Consider the following 18,253-nt stretch of genomic DNA (forward strand, 5'->3'; position numbering starts at 1 on the left):
GGATGCGTTGGCATCCAGTGTTGGTGCTCGGCAAGTTTAAGCATCCAAGGCACCAGAATTGGCTTAAACACGAATGAAAATCAAATGGTAAAAAGGAGTCTACTATCAGATGACCTCTCGTTGTGATGCAGTGTGTGCGTGCGTGGTGACAGACCGGAGGACGCCCTCGCCCTGTCCTCCTCACCGCCGGACCTCACCCCGCCGCCCTGTGCGCCTATGCGCGAGCAGCTGCAGCGGGCCGTCCGGGATGCAACGAGGGCGGGAGCGGCGCGGCGTTGGCGAGTCCCGAGCGGCGCGGCGTGGGCGAGCCCCGAGCAGCTGTCTTGGTGCTCGGCAGCCACGCGTGGGCGGGCCTAGCCCCGCAGAAGCGGACGGCGGCGGATAGGCGGCCGAGGCCGAGGCCCAGCACAAGCGGATGGCAGCACCCCGGCAGGAGCGGATGGTGGCTGAGGCCGCGTACCAGCATGAGGAAACGGCGCCCACGACCATTCACGCAGCACAGGCGGCCGGTGCCCGGAGAACTTCAAGCGGCGCGGGTGGATGGCTACGGGCCTACTCAATGTTTATTTCTTTTTTAGTTATAAAACATGGGTCATGAGTTGGAGGAGAGAGTTCGGACTGCCATGCGGGTCCCACATGCTAGGTCCATATCAGCATCCCAATCAACATGCCACGGAGTTTTTGGACGTCATGTGAATCGATTAGCAATTGATTAGCAAGTTTAGAAACTTAAAGTGCATTTTGGAAGTTCAGGGATCTAGAAGATGCCTGCTGCCAAGTTTGTGTACCGTGGGTGCATTTTGAAAAAATCAAATTTGATCGATTGAAAACGGATGCAAAATCGATAAGAACATTGAAGGATAACAATCAAGGATTTTTTGAATTGACCATTCATGCTGATCGATCGTCGGCCCAATAGTAGAAAGAAAGAAGCTCGGTCTGCAGGCCCAAAGAAAACGGGCCGAACCAACCTAGCGAGCGGTGGTGGTGGTGGTGTCGTTTTCGGGCCATTATTGATTGAGGCTTGGTTGAGTTGGTACGAACGCGAGCCGAAGGCTACCGTGCCGCTGACGCCATGCACGACGTTCGCAGCAGGGCAAAGCAGATGTCCAGACCAGCATCATCCCACCGGCCTGGCCTGAAACAGCCTTGCCCCAACCTTCTTGGTTTTGGTAATGCTTGATGGTGCCGAGGCAGGCAGAGGTGACGTGCCGCTGTACATGTGAAACCCCACCTTGTCTCTGCCGGGCCTCCAGAACGATTCCTGCGTGGGGCGCTTGGATGGGCTAAATTTTAACTCCTTATCACATCGAATGTTTGAACACTAATTAGGAGTATTAAACATAGCTTAATTACAAAATCAATTTCACAACCCCTAGGTTAAATCGCGAGACGAATCTATTAAACCTAATTAGTTCATGATTTGATAATATGGTGCTACAGTAAATATTCACTAATGATGGATTAATTAGGCTTAATATATTCATCTCGCGATTTAGTCTAGGGGTTCTGCAATTAGTTTTGTAATTAGCTCATATTTAGTCCTCTAATTAGCATCCGAATATTCGATATGACATGAACTAAACTTTAGTTTCACGATCAAGCAGCCGTCAGTAGCTCAGATCTCCGTCCCCAGCATGCATGAAGATTGACGACGACAACAGGACGTGGCGGAGTACATGAGTAAATGCGTGGCCGGAGCCCGCGTTGTTTCATGGCTCAACCGGGACGCAGCGCAGGGATAGGATTTTTGTGTTGCCGTACGTAGTGGTACTAGCACACACTGCTCTATGGTCCCGCGCGCACTGCGGCCACCCTCGCCGGGGCGTCAGCCGCGACGCGAGCGTGCGTGCGTCACGTTGGTACGCGAATGGACCCGTAGCTGTAATCCATCCCCAAGTCGTAACAAAACTTGTCTCCCCCGCTTGCATTGGGTGACCAAACAAAACTGCAAAGTGCAAACCAGACCGGCCGTCGTGCAACTGTAAGCAGGCCGGCAAAGCAGCACTGCCTCACCTCGCTGGTGCTGCTGAAGCTGAACTTGCCCCCCCACGTACTACTGCACCATCGGCAGCCGATGCATGCGTGACGTGTCGGTCCATCGTGGCATCGTCGACCCCACTGGTCCGCGGCCACTTGGCAGACAGACAGAAAGAGGGCGCCGGTCGCCTCCAGTCCCGACCTGGGTGCCGACCAGGGGTCCCAGGGGAGATGGAAAGCGCAAGCGCTACACGCGCTGCTGGTGCTTGTCCAAGCAAAGAAAACGAAGCAAGCAATCTGCTGCTGCCGACCGGGACCGGGACCGGGCACGGCACATGCCGTCGGCGTGCGGCAGCTTCCCTACAGCAGCCGCCTTGCTGGTTGCTGTTGCACCAGGCATCAGCTGACGACCACCACCTCTCCCTCCGTCCCTCGGCTCTCGCGACGAAAAGCGGCCGGGACCGGGAGGGGAGCGCACGCCTCCATGCCTGGGCCGCTGGGCGCGCCTTGCCTCTTCGTGCCTGCCCCCGGAACCCGAGTGCTGCCTGCCTTGCCCGCCCTCCCGGCCAGCCGGCAGCAAAGGCTTCCAAAGCGGAGCAATGGAGCAGAGCCCAACGACCAACCACCCCCACCCGGGAATTCATGGGGTTGCCGCTCATGAGGCCATCGATTGCGACCTGATTGATGCCACCCGACGGCACCGGCGGATCGCCGGATCGGAACACGGAGCACGGGGCACGGCACGCCACCCTAGGCGGGAGGCTAGCAGGTAGCAGCTCACATGCCAAAGCCTGCGTGCGCGCATGCACGGCTGCACGCTGACGACGACGCTCCTAGTGGTAGCCTCTAGCCGCCCAAGCCAAAGCCTGCAAGCCACACCCCCTGCCCCTGTCTCCCTCCCATCCCGTCGCATGCCACTTTGGTTGGACATGCATGAACACTGTAGCACCGCTTGCAGCTGTAGCCTCCTAGGATGCCTGTGGACACGCCGGCCGGCCGGCGTGGCACTGGCCCAGCAGTCAGCCACTGGGATCTTCGATCACTGTAGTGAGCTGTCTGTCCTCCGCCGGGATTCCAATCTCACAGCCCCCCTCGTGACCTCCTCTGCTCGGTTCACGCAGTAGCATACACTACTGCAGCTCGTGCTCCCGTCGATGGGGATGTGGGCACCGGCCACGTCGCATCCCGACCAAGTACAGTATCGGCAGCAGTAGGATCCGTTCCTGGAGCATCCTCCACTCGATCTGGAATTCTGGATTGTGGGTGGAGGTGGACCAACCAAACCAAGCAAAGCAAGATGTACTCTGTACTGGAGGCCAGGCCGTTGGGTTTTGGCGCCAAAAGAAGGGGTGGTCGATCGCGTGGGCAGGACGGGCCTGCGATTTGAACTAGCCCTGGTGGGGCTGGGGGGCCCCGGCCCGTTCGTTCCCGCTCCCGCCGTCGTCTAGTACGCGTCTCGGGCTCCGCGGCGGTTTTGGCGCCAACGCCGCGCGACACCTGAGAGGCTGAGAGACGTTTTGGCGCCAAGAAACAGCAGCAGGCGCGCGGCGGGGTCAAAGGTGGGGGACTGTGGATCCTGCGGCTCCTAGTCCTACCCGCGCCCGGCGCCCGACCTGTCCTTTCCAGGAGGAGACGGTCCAGGACCGCACCACATGGAAACATTCTATTCTCCTTTTTCTTTTCTTTTTTCTGTACTAAATAAAAATAAAAAAGATATATACAGAGACTACTGATAAAAAAATATGCGTTGCGTGGTTACCCCTCCGGCTGAGGGAGCAAGCAGCCATTGAGCGCTCCAGGAGGCACATCCGCACGCGCACGTCACGTACGTGCGGCTTCTGCGTATCGCTGCTGGCTCCAACCTGGCTCAAGTCGTCGTGCTTATGCCGTTAGCATGGATGAACACTGATCCCCCCATTCCATTCTTTTAGTGGGAAAAAGAAATTTGAAACCAGTTTGAAATGATTTGTCAACAAGTTTAAAGTAGTGGGATCATTGGTCTGGAGAGCTGAAACCAGGGGCAGTCAAACGATAAAAGAAGCGTGATTCCCCCAGGTCAACTACGATTTGCTAGGTTCCCCGCATGCTTGTCCAACAAAACGGGGTTTTGGCCCTCTTACAAATACTACTACTCCTCAACGGGACGCGCCAATAGCACAGCCGCACAGGACTCCGTCCATATTTTTTTTAAGAAGAATACATGGTTATAACGCCATACGTGAATTCCGCTGTATGTTACGGTCTTTTTTTAAAAAAAAAACAAAGAAAGAAGCTCGACGCTCGAAAAGAGGTCCAACTAAAGAGCCCTCGTTGCGCGTTAGGGGAGTTAAAAAAATGTTGTTAACTAATGTATTTTTAAACACTAACGTGTTCTTATTAATAATATATCTTCTTGTTGTTCTGATCAAAATTCCCACATTCCAAACACCTCTTCTTACACAATCATGTGTTTTTTTTCTATCCTCTATTTTGCTACTACGCATATTTCTGCATTTGTTTTCCTATCCTCTATTTTGCTACTACGCTGTTATCGCATTTCTGCGTTTTTTCCCCTCTGCTTTTTATTCCTTTGTCCCTTGTCCTTTAAAAAAAATGTAGCTTTCATTTGATCGCGCAGTGGTAAACCAAATGCTACCAGACGTCCTCGAAATGGTGCCTGTCATAACGCCAGACGTGACAGGACGCCGCTCGATTTGGTAACGATGGTTGAGCAAAGTTGTCGGCGAAAAAGGGGGGGGGGGAAAATACTATTCTGTTTTTTTTAAAAAGAAAGAAAGAACACTAATGTTAATCTTTCCATACTCCGCCGCGCACTATCGGGCGCTCGCAGCCTCGCACGATCACACGGCACGGTCGGGCTCGCTCCATTTGCTCCAAAGCCGCAGCCCGTTGAATTTCCAGTATGAACATAACCCGCACGTTCCTCCACGGCTTGACATGGCGCCGGTGAGGGTTCTAGGTTTGACTCGCGCAGGTCCCGAGGCGGCGGCCTGGCGCCGGCACGTCGCCCCGACTGACGCGGCCCTCGAGGCTCGCAAAAGGGCACAGCATCATGTTCACCTACTGCCAGTAGCAGCATACAGTACCCACTCCACGTCCCGGGGGGGCAGAGACAGACCGGGCCAGACAGACGGCGGGATCACGGGACGGCGCGTGCACGTCGTCGCCTCGCCGGTCACGCGCGGGTGGTGCGCGGCACGTCGCCGCGGGCATCCGCGCCCCCCCACGACGCCAACCCCGGCCGGAATCGTGCGCCCGGTCTCCTGCCCCTCCTGCCCCCTGCGCCAACGGACGGGCAGGCGCCGCCGTGCCGGATCGTACCAGGCCACGTAGTCGCAGGGAAGCTAGCTACAGCCGGCTAGCTTGCGCCCGCCCACCGAGATGGCCGCGTCGTGCCTGCGCACGAACCCCACGCACGGCCGCACGTTCCGCAGCGGCGGAGCAGTGCACGCACGCACGCACCCACCATTATTCCAAAGATACCGGTACGTGCGCGCGTACGATCCGATCCAATCCGGCGGATCCCCGGCACGCCCCCGCCGATTCCCGACGGCGGGCACCGGCGCCACCACACCGCGTGCCCTGCTCGACTGCTCTGCTCTGCCCGTCGTCGCCTCTACTCCGGTCACGTGACCGATCAGCGCCATGCCGCCATGGATCCAGGACCCACTCGGCGCACACTAGCCCGCCGCCACGCCCATCGGGATCCCGCCATTAATGGCCGTCACGGCGCGAGCGTGGCGCCGATGCGCATGTATGAGCGCGCGCCCGCGCGTCGCATTAATGGATCATCATGGGGTGTGCGTGTGGACCACACGTCCGGGACGGTACGGTACGGTGTCGCATGATCTCCTCCGCGCCATAAGGCATCCGCCGATGTCGGGGGTGGTTGGATTCACGTACTGGTTTGGTTTGTTTTGGTTCGGAAGTCATATTGGATATTTGAATATCAATTAGAAAAATTAAAAGTGAACTAATTGTAAAACTATTGTATAAGTCGTGGCTAATTTGCAAGATGAATCTATTAAACCTAATTAATTCATAATTAGCGCATATTTACTGTATCACGTTAAATCATGGATTAATTAGGCTTAATAAGTTCGTCTCGCGAATTAACCTTTATTTATACAATTAATTTTGTAATTAACCTATATTTAATACTTCTAATTATTATCTAAACATTCGTCCTTGTCTCCAAATGGGACCAGCTGCTCATAGAATATTTTCTTATATTTTAATCTTTTAATAATCTTATACACCTATTTCAAGATTAAATGACCTGTGAGCTGCCTACTGGCTCGCACCGTTGGAGGAGTCCTGAATCCACCACCGGATCCGTGGAAATCCAGCGCCTGGGGACGGACGCCGCATTGAACTCGTTCCGCGGGGCCCCTCGCCCACGGTGCACCACCACCCGATTCGTACCAGTACTACGGAGCACGTACGTGCCACCGTCCTCGAATCACAGATCTCGCTGCCATTCATCCTCACATCAGCTCTGCATCGTGCAAAATTTCATCTGAGATCACAAAAAGGCACTCCCTCGGATTTTGACTTCAAATGATACTTTGACTTGCACTTTTTTTTTATCAAAACAAACTTTTTCAAAATAGTGAACACTGCTAGAGTACGTGTATTCCCCGTGACGAATGCAGTGTCATCTAGTGTCATGCGTTGTGAATTTACACCGTTTATTGTCGGATCAAATTTGTGGAAGCAAGTTTGGCCGCGCGAAATCCTAAAATGAATCTGATCTTCGTCGCTCGATCGGGCGGTCGTGAGCGCAATTGACACTAGTGCCCTTTTTATCTTTAAGCCGTCATTTGGCTACTACTTGGCTGTCGTATTGACAGGTTGCATTCGTGCGGACTCACACGGCAGCTCCAAAACAAACCTCGGTCGGCAGCTCGATTCGGAATATCTACGAAATATTCGAGCTCAACCCAGCTCTCGCTTCTCCAATTCTTGTCCGTTTATTCCCCGACGTGTGCTTCTCTGCTTACCCAAAAAATCACTCCTTTGGAACTACTAGTAGGGCACCTCTCCTAAATCCGGCAAGATGCCCTGCTTTGTCCTCACCACCGTCTTCTTCCATCCGATCAAAATCCCAACTTGCCAACTAGTAGAGCCGACTGATAGGCATATCTCCACTTCAAATCACAATTCGAAATTTAAGCAGAGGCAGCGGAGCCCGAAGCACGATCGATTTTAAATTCGAACAGCAAGCAAAAACTAAATTCGAACAGCGAAAAACTAGGAGGGGGGGGGGGGGGGGCGCTTTGGGAAGCTCCAACAGAAAGGAAAAGATGCCCCGGCCCATGTTTGCCGGTGCTCCCCGGGGGTGGCGGACACGGCCGCGGCAGCACGGGTGCAATGACCGAACCGCCCTCGCCGGTCGCCGCCGCACCGCCGGCGGGCGGGGGCGTTTCCGTCAATGCGCGGGGGCAGTTTGGGCTTCGCTTTGCTGGCGCCGCGCGCAGCAGCGAGACCCGGCAGCAGCGTCCGTAACGACGACGGAAAAGGGCGCGCGGCAGCCGGAACCGGGCCCACCGATCCCCCCGACAGCTAGCGGAGCGCAGGGACAACTGCGCGAGGCCGCCCTGCTGGGCCCCGCAAGCCAGCTGCCGTGCTGTACTACGCGGTCTGCCTGCCGGATAGCTGTAAAAACAAAAGAATTCCTGCTACCGCTTGCGCGAGGAGCGGTCGTCATGTACGTTCCGTTAAAAAAAAACAAAGATTTTTTTTTACTATAGTACCCCAGGTACTACTGCTAGCTCAGTAAAATACTAGTTTTGTCCTAGCGGTGTCCACTTTGTTACTTGCATGGTAAATGAACATTTTTTTTCTCTTCTCAATGACGTTGCCATTCACATTTGAACTTCAAACCATTCAAATTTTAAAATATACTTTCCTTTTGAGAGAGAGAGAAGCTTTAAAACATTCCTCCAACTGCATTAGGTTGGTCGATACGGTATAACAACAACCAGAAATGCCGTCCGGACATTTTCTTTTCTATAAGAAAAATAAAAACCAAGATGTTCATTGAGCCGGACGCAAAGGGCGGGAAATATGCAAGTGCAAGGCAAGGAACAGCCACGCACCGCGTCCACGTGGCGACCCACCTGGCTCCCACACGAGAGCCGCTGCGACAGCATGTGCCCCGCGGGACCCACCACCCTCCTCCTACCCCCTCCGGCCTCCGCGTCTTAAATTCCAGCGCCCCGTCAATTCCTTTCCCACCCCCCGCATCCCAATTCCAAATTCCAGCTCAGTTTCTCAGAACAAGGCGAGCTGGGCGAGCAGAGCCAAGCCAAAGCCGGGGAAGCCTCCAAGCCGCGGGCGATTCGGCCGAAGCGCCCCCTCGTCGCCGTCGTCCTCGTTACCTTCGTCCGCCCCTTGCTTTTATATACTGCGCCGGGGTTGGCCGGGCTCGCTCCGTGCGCGGCAGCGGCGGAGCACACGGTGGGTGTCGAGGTGCTTGTGAGGAGGAGGAAGAGGAGGCCGGTTGCGGAGATGGAGTGGCTCGACGAGTACGAGAAGCTGGTGATCCGGATGAACACGCCCCGGGTGGTCATTGACAATGCGGTCTGCCCCACGGCGACGCTCGTGCAGGTGGACAGCGCGAGGAAGCGAGGGGTGCTGCTCGAGGCCGTGCAGGTGCTCGCCGATCTCGACCTGTCCATCAACAAGGCCTACATCTCCTCCGACGGCCGGTGGTTCATGGACGTCTTCCACGTCACCGACCGATTCGGCCGCAAGCTCACCGACGACAGCGTCATCTCCTACATCGAGCAGGTAGGCTTGCCGCTGTCCTCGGTTTGGTTCTTGGCGCCGTGTGGTTGCCTCGCCGGCGCGGGCAAGGGAGAAAGTAGCGGCGTTTATGCTGATGCGCGTCGCGCGGTTTTTTGCAGTCGCTGGGAACGTGGAACGGGCCGGCGCGGCCGGCGGCTCTGGAGGGACTGACGGCGCTGGAGCTCACTGGCGCCGACCGCACGGGGCTCCTCTCCGAGGTCTTCGCCGTGCTGGCCGACATGGAGTGCAGCGTCGTGGAGGCCCGCGCGTGGACGCACCGCGGCCGCCTCGCCTGCGTCGTCTTCCTCCGCGGGGAGGACGCGGACGCCGCCCGCGTGGCGCGCATCCTCGCCCGCCTCGGCCACCTCCTCCGCGGGGACCCAGCGGAGGCGCCCGGCGCCGTGGCAGCCGTCCCCGCCGCGGGCGTCGCGCACGCCGACCGCCGCCTCCACCAGCTCATGGCCGCGGACCGCGACCAGGACCTCCGCGCGTTCCCGACGCCGGCCGTGTCCGTCGACAGCTGGGCGGAGCGCGGGTACTCCGTGGTCACCGTGCAGTGCCGCGACCGCCCCAAGCTGCTCTTCGACGTGGTGTGCACGCTCCACGACATGGACTACGTCGTCTTCCACGGCACCGTCGACACCACCGGCGACCAGGCGCGCCAGGAGTTCTACATCCGGCACGCCGACGGGAGCCCCATCCGCTCCGAGGCCGAGAGGGAGAGGGTCAGCCAGTGCCTCCAAGCCGCCATTGAACGGAGATCGCTCGAGGTAATTACAGGATCATTCGATTCAATTGCTGGTTTCAAAATTGCAATCTTTTTGTAATGAAAGAAGAAACTAATGTGTTTGGTTTTGAAATTTGCAGGGGGTGAGACTGGAGCTGTGCACGCCGGACCGGCCAGGGCTGCTGTCCGACGTGACGCGAACGTTCCGGGAGAACGGGCTGCTCGTAGCTCGGGCGGAGGTGTCGACCAAGGGCGACGTGGCCTCGAACGTGTTCTACGTGACCGACGCCGCCGGCGACGCCGTGGAGCAGTGCGCCATCGACGCAGTCAGGGAGAGGGTCGGCACGGACTGCCTCGTCGTGGGGGAGGAGCCCCGGCCGCAGCTCTACCGGAAGCCCGCGCCGGCCGACCGGGACCACGGCGTCGGCGGCGGCCTTGGGCTGGTCTACCTCGGCAACCTCGTCAAGAGGAACCTCTACAACCTCGGCCTCATCAAGTCCTGCTCGTGAGATACAGAGGACACGATCAAAATCCAAGAACACACCATTCATTTCGGCCATGAGCTGTGGCCGTGCACTTGGAGACATCTCGCTTGCTTCTGCAATCGTTGCCATGCCATTGCTGTGCATACAAGATTCAGGACGACAGTGAGAAGCTGCGAAAAGGGATGTGGTGGCTGAAAGCTCAAGCAGGGTGAAAGCTCAGGCATGTCCCGATTCATTGGTTCATCAGAGATCCAGGAGCTGCGACCGACGCCATGTCATTGGGAGATGCAGGATGATGGTAGATGCTGATAGCAGTAGGAATTTCTGTAGCCATGTACATAGACAAATTCGTTGCTGTGAGTACTAGCAGTAGCGTGTAGTAGCAGTTGGTGTGTGCATTCATCATGTCTTCGGGCACAGGGGCCGGCCGGACGATTTGTGATCTGTAAAATTCTGTACCCGCGCCGCCGCCTCTGGCGAAACAGCATTCTTTGCCTCTTTTTGTCTGTCCTTGTTAGCCAGTAACTGAGGCTTTTCCTGCTGATCTGCCGGATCCATCATGCCCAAATGTGGCTAATCTCACCTTTGTCAGTTTAGGATCTGAAAGGAAAATGTGTGTGATGTAGGATTTTGTTGTGCCCTAAGCCCCTAGCAGGACTGAGCCCAAATGTGGCTAATCTTGCTTTAGCAATTTAGGATCTGGAAAGGGAGGGGAAAATGGTGCTTTTGTTCTGGTTGATTAGGGGTGGCTTGCAAGGGAAACAAGGTGCCTGGGTTGGGCCAGGAAGGGAGTGATTTGTAATCACAGAGCAAAGGACTCTTAGGCTGGAGTGGGGGCAGGCAAAGCTAGGCTGCTGCTCCTTGGTCTTTTCCTCTTGTGGAATGTCTGAGGTTGTAATGCAAGTGATTCATTCACGGCAATAAAGCTGTGGTCATGCTACTTATAGCAAGTGTGGTGGGGGCACACTACTCATAAGTCACAGAGCTCGGCTGCTGAGACTGATAAAATGGGGAGAAAAATACAGTAGGAAATCAGAAGGTGAAAAACAGTTACATTCAATCTGAGTCACCTGCTAGGCTGCTACTCTCCTAGATAGAGGTCAATTGGACTATTCAAACACCAAATTCTCACCAGAAATGAACCAAATTTTGTCCATACAGCCGCCCGTATATTCCTAGTCTTTGCAAGGCCTGCAGCTCGTCCCCTTTCTTCAGAATTCACTTGCCTTGGAACACACTTCCGACGAGCACGGCCATGCATGCGCGGCTGAACTCGGTTCATGTCTAGTGCCTTTCTGCACTTCCGATACACAACAACAGCCACTCGATCGAGATTTGGTGAGCTAAAGCAGCTGGCTTTACTCCGCCTCAAAGTGTACGAACATTCTGGATCGGAGCGGCGGCCTGCCCTGCCAAGTGCCAAAGATTCCACTAGTCAAAATGCTGATGCCTCAAAAAAGCAGGGGTTTGGCCTTTTGCCCAGGGACGAGCAGCATGGTTCGTGCAATCGTGCAGCTAGCAGCTTGCTCTGAATAAAAATCCCTGCAGGCGGTTTTTGATTTGCCTGGAACTAGAGTCACCAGCTCCAACAGCGACAAAACAAAGAGCTCTCGACAACTAACCGAGATGATGATGATGATGAGGAGTGCAGCTGATGTGCATGTCCTGTCCATGTTATACTTTGCGGTTCAAGTTGGCTTAAACAAACACCAAGGTTCCGCGTCTCTAATGAGGTCAGCTGCTAGCTCAAATTTGATACGGATCCCATGAATAAGAAAGCTTTGAAGGTTGTGTTTGAAAGAAAGCTACATCGAAAAACGAGTGAGACTAGCTCTTCACTCCATGCTAGTCTCATACATTTTGCACTATTTCTAGACTAAAAAATTGATTCATCTAGCTCTAAGCTTACATTTTTTATGGTGTTAGGATGAGGATTTGGAATGTTAGCACCTCCATGATATGGCAGTTTCTAGCGCTCTTAAAACAAAAAGCTAAAGCTGCCCTTAGGCCTCCTCTAACAGTGCCAACTCAGCTAGTTCATAAGTATACCACATCAGATTTTTACCCATGTGGAAGAGAAAGAATGATGAGCTAATTTTTTTAGCCTGTTTGGATCCAAGTGCTAATGGGTAAAAGTGTTAAAGTTTAGTACCTTATGCATTAGCCCATTCAAACCGGAGGGCTAAACTTTAGCCCACTCCAAAAGGTGCAAAAAGCATTAGCTAGTGGGTAGGAGCTAATGGGTGCTAATGGCTTGTGAAAAGACCAAAAGGGGGGAGAGAGAAAGGGAGGAGGTGAGGTGATAAATGGGCAAAAGTGACATTTCATGAATTTTAGCTCTATCCATTAGCTATGTCCCCAAACAGGAGTGCTAACGGCTGGAAGTGCTAAATTTTAGATGGGCTAAAGTTTAGCAATAGTACATCCAAACAACCCTTTGTTCAAGAGATAGTCTCATGCACACATCCCTAAATCATGTGGGACTGACGTGTGAGGTGATGTAGACATAAGAGCCAGGTCTTGACTCTAATTATTGGAAGACTCGTCTCTTATTCAACGTATGAGCTAATAGTTGACTTTAACCATTGGAGGAGGTCTTAGAGCCTATTGAAAAAGGCAAAAGTCCAAAAAAAAATTTCAAGCTACATGTGTAAGAAATAGATTCTCTTGGTAGCTAAGATAAAACTAGCTTATGCACAAGTTAAGTTGTGCCGAATAGGGTTGCTGGTCGGTCGTGTTTCACAGTCTCGTTGGCTTATGTGCTGGCCATGTAGGAGCCGGACTCATTTGCATAGGAGAATGCATGGACGGACGTAACACCAGGGGGACATGTGCCCTGTAACTCCACTAGTTATTGCTTTAAATTTCTATTAAAAAAGAAAAAAACATTAGCATCTGTGTTTGTATATTAAGCTTTCCAGTTTCACTCAAGTAAAAAATATAGCATCATTGATTGCAAGAAATCCAGCTTTATAAGTGAAAAAGGTAAGGTAATTAGGATAATCATTGATAATTAATGGTATTGCTGCACTCAAAGACCATAAGCAATCGAAGAGATATCCTCCATTGGTAAAACAATGAAGATACTTGTTGATCTCTTGGGACGTTGAACGTATCAACATGATTAGTGTATCATTATGAGATTTTTAGGAGCTAAGACCAGGTACTACTCCAAACCCTCTCTATCGTTAATAATAGGGTAATTGAAACAACTCTCTTGTAAGCACGAACTAGATAAAAAAAAGGCCACATGCCCCAACCAGTAATAACTAACCAATTGTATGCCGCTATTGACAATCACCCAGTTGTATGCCACTATTCACACATTATTACTTGTCACTTGATATGCATGGGCGATGGTTCGTGAGCGTGTAGATATGCACACAATATTGATGCATGGGCGATGGTTCGTGAGCATGTAGATATGCACACAACATTGACTATGATTTGGATCAGACAACCGACGCACATCACAAGGAAAATAAAAGTGCGAATGGTTGATAAACTACAATTTCATTGCTCTCTTGTATCTCTTCTTACATTGTTTTTCTGCTTTTTTACTTGCACAAGCGAATTGAGAAATTAAATAAAGAGACTAGTTAACCGTAGTTAAGTTGTTTAGGTTTTTTTTTTTTACCGAGACATGCTATTCCGGTTCGAGCTCCGACCTGTCATGGATGCTCCTGTTGAAGTTTAATTATGACGTTCTCATTTATAGACAGACAATTGCGGTGGCTTCTTTAATCTCATGATCTCTGCTTAGTCTCTCGAGGTAGTCATAATAGTAGGGTATGCATATGCGTGTTTAAGGAATGAGTGTGCATATATGTATATGTGAGCGTGTACACCAGTACTGTGTTTCGAAAGCAAAAAAAAATGAAAAGAAAATGATTTCGTTGCTGTCAGTACTAGCAGTAGCGTATAGTAGCAGTGAGCGTGCATTCATCATGTGTTTTGGCATAGGGACCGGACGATTTGTGATCTAAAATTCTTTGGGTTGCCACTTTTTGTCTGTCCTTGACTCCTTGCTAGTGACTCATGCTTCCCTGCTGATCTGCTGGATTGATCATGCCCAAACGTGGCTAATCTAACCTTTTCATTTTTAGGATCTGAAAGGAAATGTGTGAGAGTGACTGATGCTTTGCTGCTGATTCCACTAAGGATTTTGTTGTGCCCTAGGATTCAGCCCAAATGTGCTAATCTTGCTTTAGCAATTAAGGATCTGGAAAGAGAGTGTGGTGCTTTTGTTTTGGTTGATTAGGTGTAGCTTGCAAGGGAAACAAGGTGCCTGAGTTGGGTCAGGTGAGAGTGATTTGCAATCAGAGCAAGGGCCTATAGGCTACGTACACATAGACATAGAGTGGGGACAGGCAGCTACGCTGCTGGCTGCTGCTCCTTGGTCTTGTCCTCTTGTGGAATGTATGAGGTTGTAATGCAAAAGTGATTCATTAACATTCTTACATTCACGGCAGTACATTTCTTCAAGATTTTACTTGCCTTGGAACACACTTCTGACTGACGAGCTGGAGTTGCATGATGTTTACAGTACTGAGGCTTTCTGCAATTCTTAGGGGGTGTTTGGGAGGAGTGGGCTAAATTTTAGTCTTGTCACATCGGATGTTCGGATACTAATTAGAAGGACTAAACATAAGCTAATTACAAAACTAATTGCAGAACCCCTAGGCTAAATCGCGAGACGAATCTATTAAGCCTAATTAATCCATCATTAGTGAATGGTTACTGTAGCACCACATCGTCAAATCATGGCCTAATTAGGCTTAATAGATTCGTCTCGCGATTTAGCCTAGGGATTGTGTAATTAGTTTTGTAATTAGTCTAGATTTAATACTTCTAATTAGTGTCCAAATATTCGATGGGACGGGGGCTAAAATTTAGCCCCCTCTTCCCAAACACCCCCTAAAGGAGCTGCCAGTTGGCTTTGCCTCAAAGTGTACGACGTTCTGCCCTGCTCTGCCGAGATTCCATTAGTCAAATGCTGATGCCGCAAAAAGCAGGAGTTTGGCCTTTTGCCCAGAGACGAGCATGGTTTGATTTGCCCGGAACCAGCGTCACCAGCTCCAACAGCAAGAAAACAAACCAAGATGATGATGAGTGCAGATGATGTGCATGTCCTGTCATTGGTTGTATTTTGGGTTGGGAACTTGATGATGACTGATCAGGACAAGCCCTGCTGTGTTGTTGGCTTAATAAACAAAACACCAGTTGGTGATTCCGCAGATCGAAGCAGAATTGTGAGATGGGAGTGGGACTAGCTAGGGTGGCGACAAGCATGGCGAGACGGGCATCTGTGGCCAGCGCAAGGTCCAGGCCGCCCGCACGGTGGGTGGCATCTCCATCACCACCGCCGGCTTTTCATGGCGGCGGTTGGATCGTTGTGCCCTGGTGTGTGCTGTCTTGGCGCATGCGTACGTGTTGACCGGATCAGTCAGGGCCTGGCTCCGTGACCGAGCCTGCAGGCTGCAGCTCAGCAGCTGCATGGACCAACGGGCTTAGAAGCAGCCATGTGCATCGGACACTGTATCAGTCAGACGAGAGGGGGAGGCAGTTTTGGTCGGATCAAGGAGTCAACGTGCGCCGTGGAGGCGTAGGGGTGCCGCTAAAATTTAGCATAGGATGTTTGATATTGAGTATTAAATATAGGCTAATTACAAAACTAATTGCACAGATGGAGTCTAATTCGTCAGACGAATCTTTTAAGCCTAATTAATCCATGATTTGATAATATGGTGCTACAGTAACCATTTTCTAATGATGAATTAATTAGGCTTAATAAATTCATCTCTCCAATTAGCTCTAAAGGGGTGTTTGGATACTAGGTGCTAAACTTTAGCAGTATCATATCGGATGTTCGGATACTAATTAGGAGGACTAAACATGAGCTAATTACAAACTAATTGCACAGATGGAGTCTAATTCGTGAGATGAATCTATTAAGGCTAATTAATACTCCCAATTAGGCTTAATAGATTCATCTCGCGAATTAGGCTCCATCTATGCAGTTAGTTTTGTAATTAGCCTATGTTTAATACTCCCAATTAGTATCAAACATCCGATGTGACAGGTGCTAAACTTTAGCGGGTGGTATCCAAACACCCCCTATATTTATAATCGGACTATGAGCTCCAACAGTTTGAGATAGTTGCTAACTTATAGAAAATATAAAAAAGAGAAAGAAGAGTAAGTTAGTCCAAAAGGATACCTTGAGGCTCGTGCAGTGAGAGAGGAGAGCATCGGGAGATGTGCGAGGTTAGCTCTTCACCAAGAGTTAGCTGGAATATTTTTACACTGTTTATTACCCATATAACTATAGAATGTTGCCAATACAACTATAGAAGACGATATAACAAATACTTGGTCTTACATTCCATAAACAGATTTCACCTGCATATACTATCCATTTTTCATTGCTGGAACATTGAAATGTTAGCTATCGTCCTCTTCTCTCGGCAAAATGTTTCATCCCCCACGCAAGGTTGAGGTAAACCCCCAATTCCTTTTTGAGGACCATGTCGTAAAATTTCAATCCGAAGCAAAAACCAGAAAAACCAGATGCAAATGCAATAGTGAGCAGTGAAAGGCCGAAAATAGTTGTAGTAGCAGGCACAATCAAGCGGCGCCACCTCGTGTTCTTGTTTCTTCTTGCCTCGTCCATGGCCTCTCTATCAAGTTAAAAGACATGGATCGAATGCATAACTATTATTAGGATCTTTTCGATGCTGGGGTTAAATAAAGAAAAAAATGAAAAATATTATGTGGTGGTACCCCTCTTTACCTTTCGCTCATGGCTTCAGCTTTAATACCAGCTATCTCTTCGTCAATAATTCTAGCCATCTCTTCATCAATCTCCATTCCCACGTTTTTTAATTTCGCCAACAAATGATCAACCCCCTCCGTCTTCCTAGGGACATCAACTTCAGCACCATTGCCATGTTCACCCTGCTAGGATTATATTTAGAGGAATAAAGCTGAGAGGATAGTGCATAAGAGCATAGGTAATCCATTCTTGACGTTTAGAACAAGCAAATTAGTTCATTTTTAGACTAAACAATGTCCTAAACGTCGTATCAAGAATAGATTTTAAGAGGTACATCTATCTAATTTCATCATATCACGAGGAATTCTGTCTGCGCTACCAAGATTCAGAATTTCCCCAATGGATAAGAACAGTTACTAAGAAGGAAAAGCGCATCAGAAGAAGTTAATGGTGACAAGGACCGTCAGCCAAATTACGACTCAGTTAGTAATAGCATGTCAGATAATATATATTATTTTTGCGATGAGAACAAATGAGGAAATATAATGTTTCACATTCAGATTGCTGCGACACCATATTCCACGTCGGGTCGTAACCAGCTCCTGGTTCATCAGTTCAAAGAAGTAAAGAAGAAGGAATCAAATCCCCACATCGAGGGATAGGTTTCTCAGCTCGGAGCTTTCGCAATGCATTGTATCATGATATTATATCTAAGACTATTATTTATATGTATTACGATAGTCAAAACTCGGAAAAAAAAAACCTGACAGACCCAATCCTAAAAGGACCGTCAGATCTGGCGTCGGTGAATTGCATGTATGTATACATGCGTATCGTGGATCGGGACGAGATACCTGAGAGTTGGGAGGCGGCGACTGATCTCGGGGTGAGGGTGGGGGCCGGTCCATGGCACCGACTGGTCTCGCAGGCAAGATCCGGGTGGCGGCTAGGGATCGCTTGCTTCGATTCTTTCTTTCTTTGTTTGTTTCTTTAATTTGGATAGATATAGATGGATGATTTATTAGTTTGTTTCTTGGGAGCATCATCGTTGTGGTAGAGCCCAATGAGGACACGACGAGGCCCGGCCCAAGTTGAAACCGTGGCTCGATCAGCAGCATGGGAACCTACTAGCATGACTTCTTTTTCAGAGCTATAGATGCGCTGATCTGCCTTCAGTGTGCAGCCGTGAAACAGCGAGTAGATTCTTAGATAGTCGACACAATCTGCAGAAAAAGCCTGCAATTTGCAAACTTGATTTCCCTTTTGATCCTTCTCGAAGTCAGCAATTGCGTAACAATTGAGCCAGTGCCACCGCCTCGCTCCCGAGGACATCAGCACGCCAAGATAGGTGGTCGGCGTAGCACAGGTGAGTCAATTTTAATCAAGAGCACCCATGCCATGCTAATACAAAAATCATTGACATTTTTACACCTTCAACATCGTTGCTTCACTGAAACCAAACAAAATCATTGATATAACCATCGTTTGCCTGAT

At 50.8% G+C, this 18,253-nt stretch overlaps 1 protein-coding gene across 1 annotated transcript; it reads left to right on the forward strand.

The window, feature by feature from the left end:
- The first annotated feature begins 8,234 nt into the window (after positions 1 to 8,234).
- On the forward strand, positions 8,235 to 10,494 carry LOC101779388 (ACT domain-containing protein ACR8). The gene is made up of 3 exons (XM_004972938.3): positions 8,235 to 8,775; positions 8,892 to 9,542; positions 9,640 to 10,494. Exons 1-3 carry the CDS (start codon positions 8,494 to 8,496, stop codon positions 10,006 to 10,008), a joined length of 1,302 nt encoding a protein of 433 aa, XP_004972995.1. The 5' UTR covers positions 8,235 to 8,493; the 3' UTR covers positions 10,009 to 10,494.
- Positions 10,495 to 18,253: the final 7,759 nt, after the last annotated feature.

This window comes from Setaria italica, chromosome VI (genome assembly GCF_000263155.2).
Source record: "Setaria italica strain Yugu1 chromosome VI, Setaria_italica_v2.0, whole genome shotgun sequence".
In the NCBI taxonomy this organism is placed as follows: Eukaryota; Viridiplantae; Streptophyta; class Magnoliopsida; order Poales; family Poaceae; genus Setaria; species Setaria italica.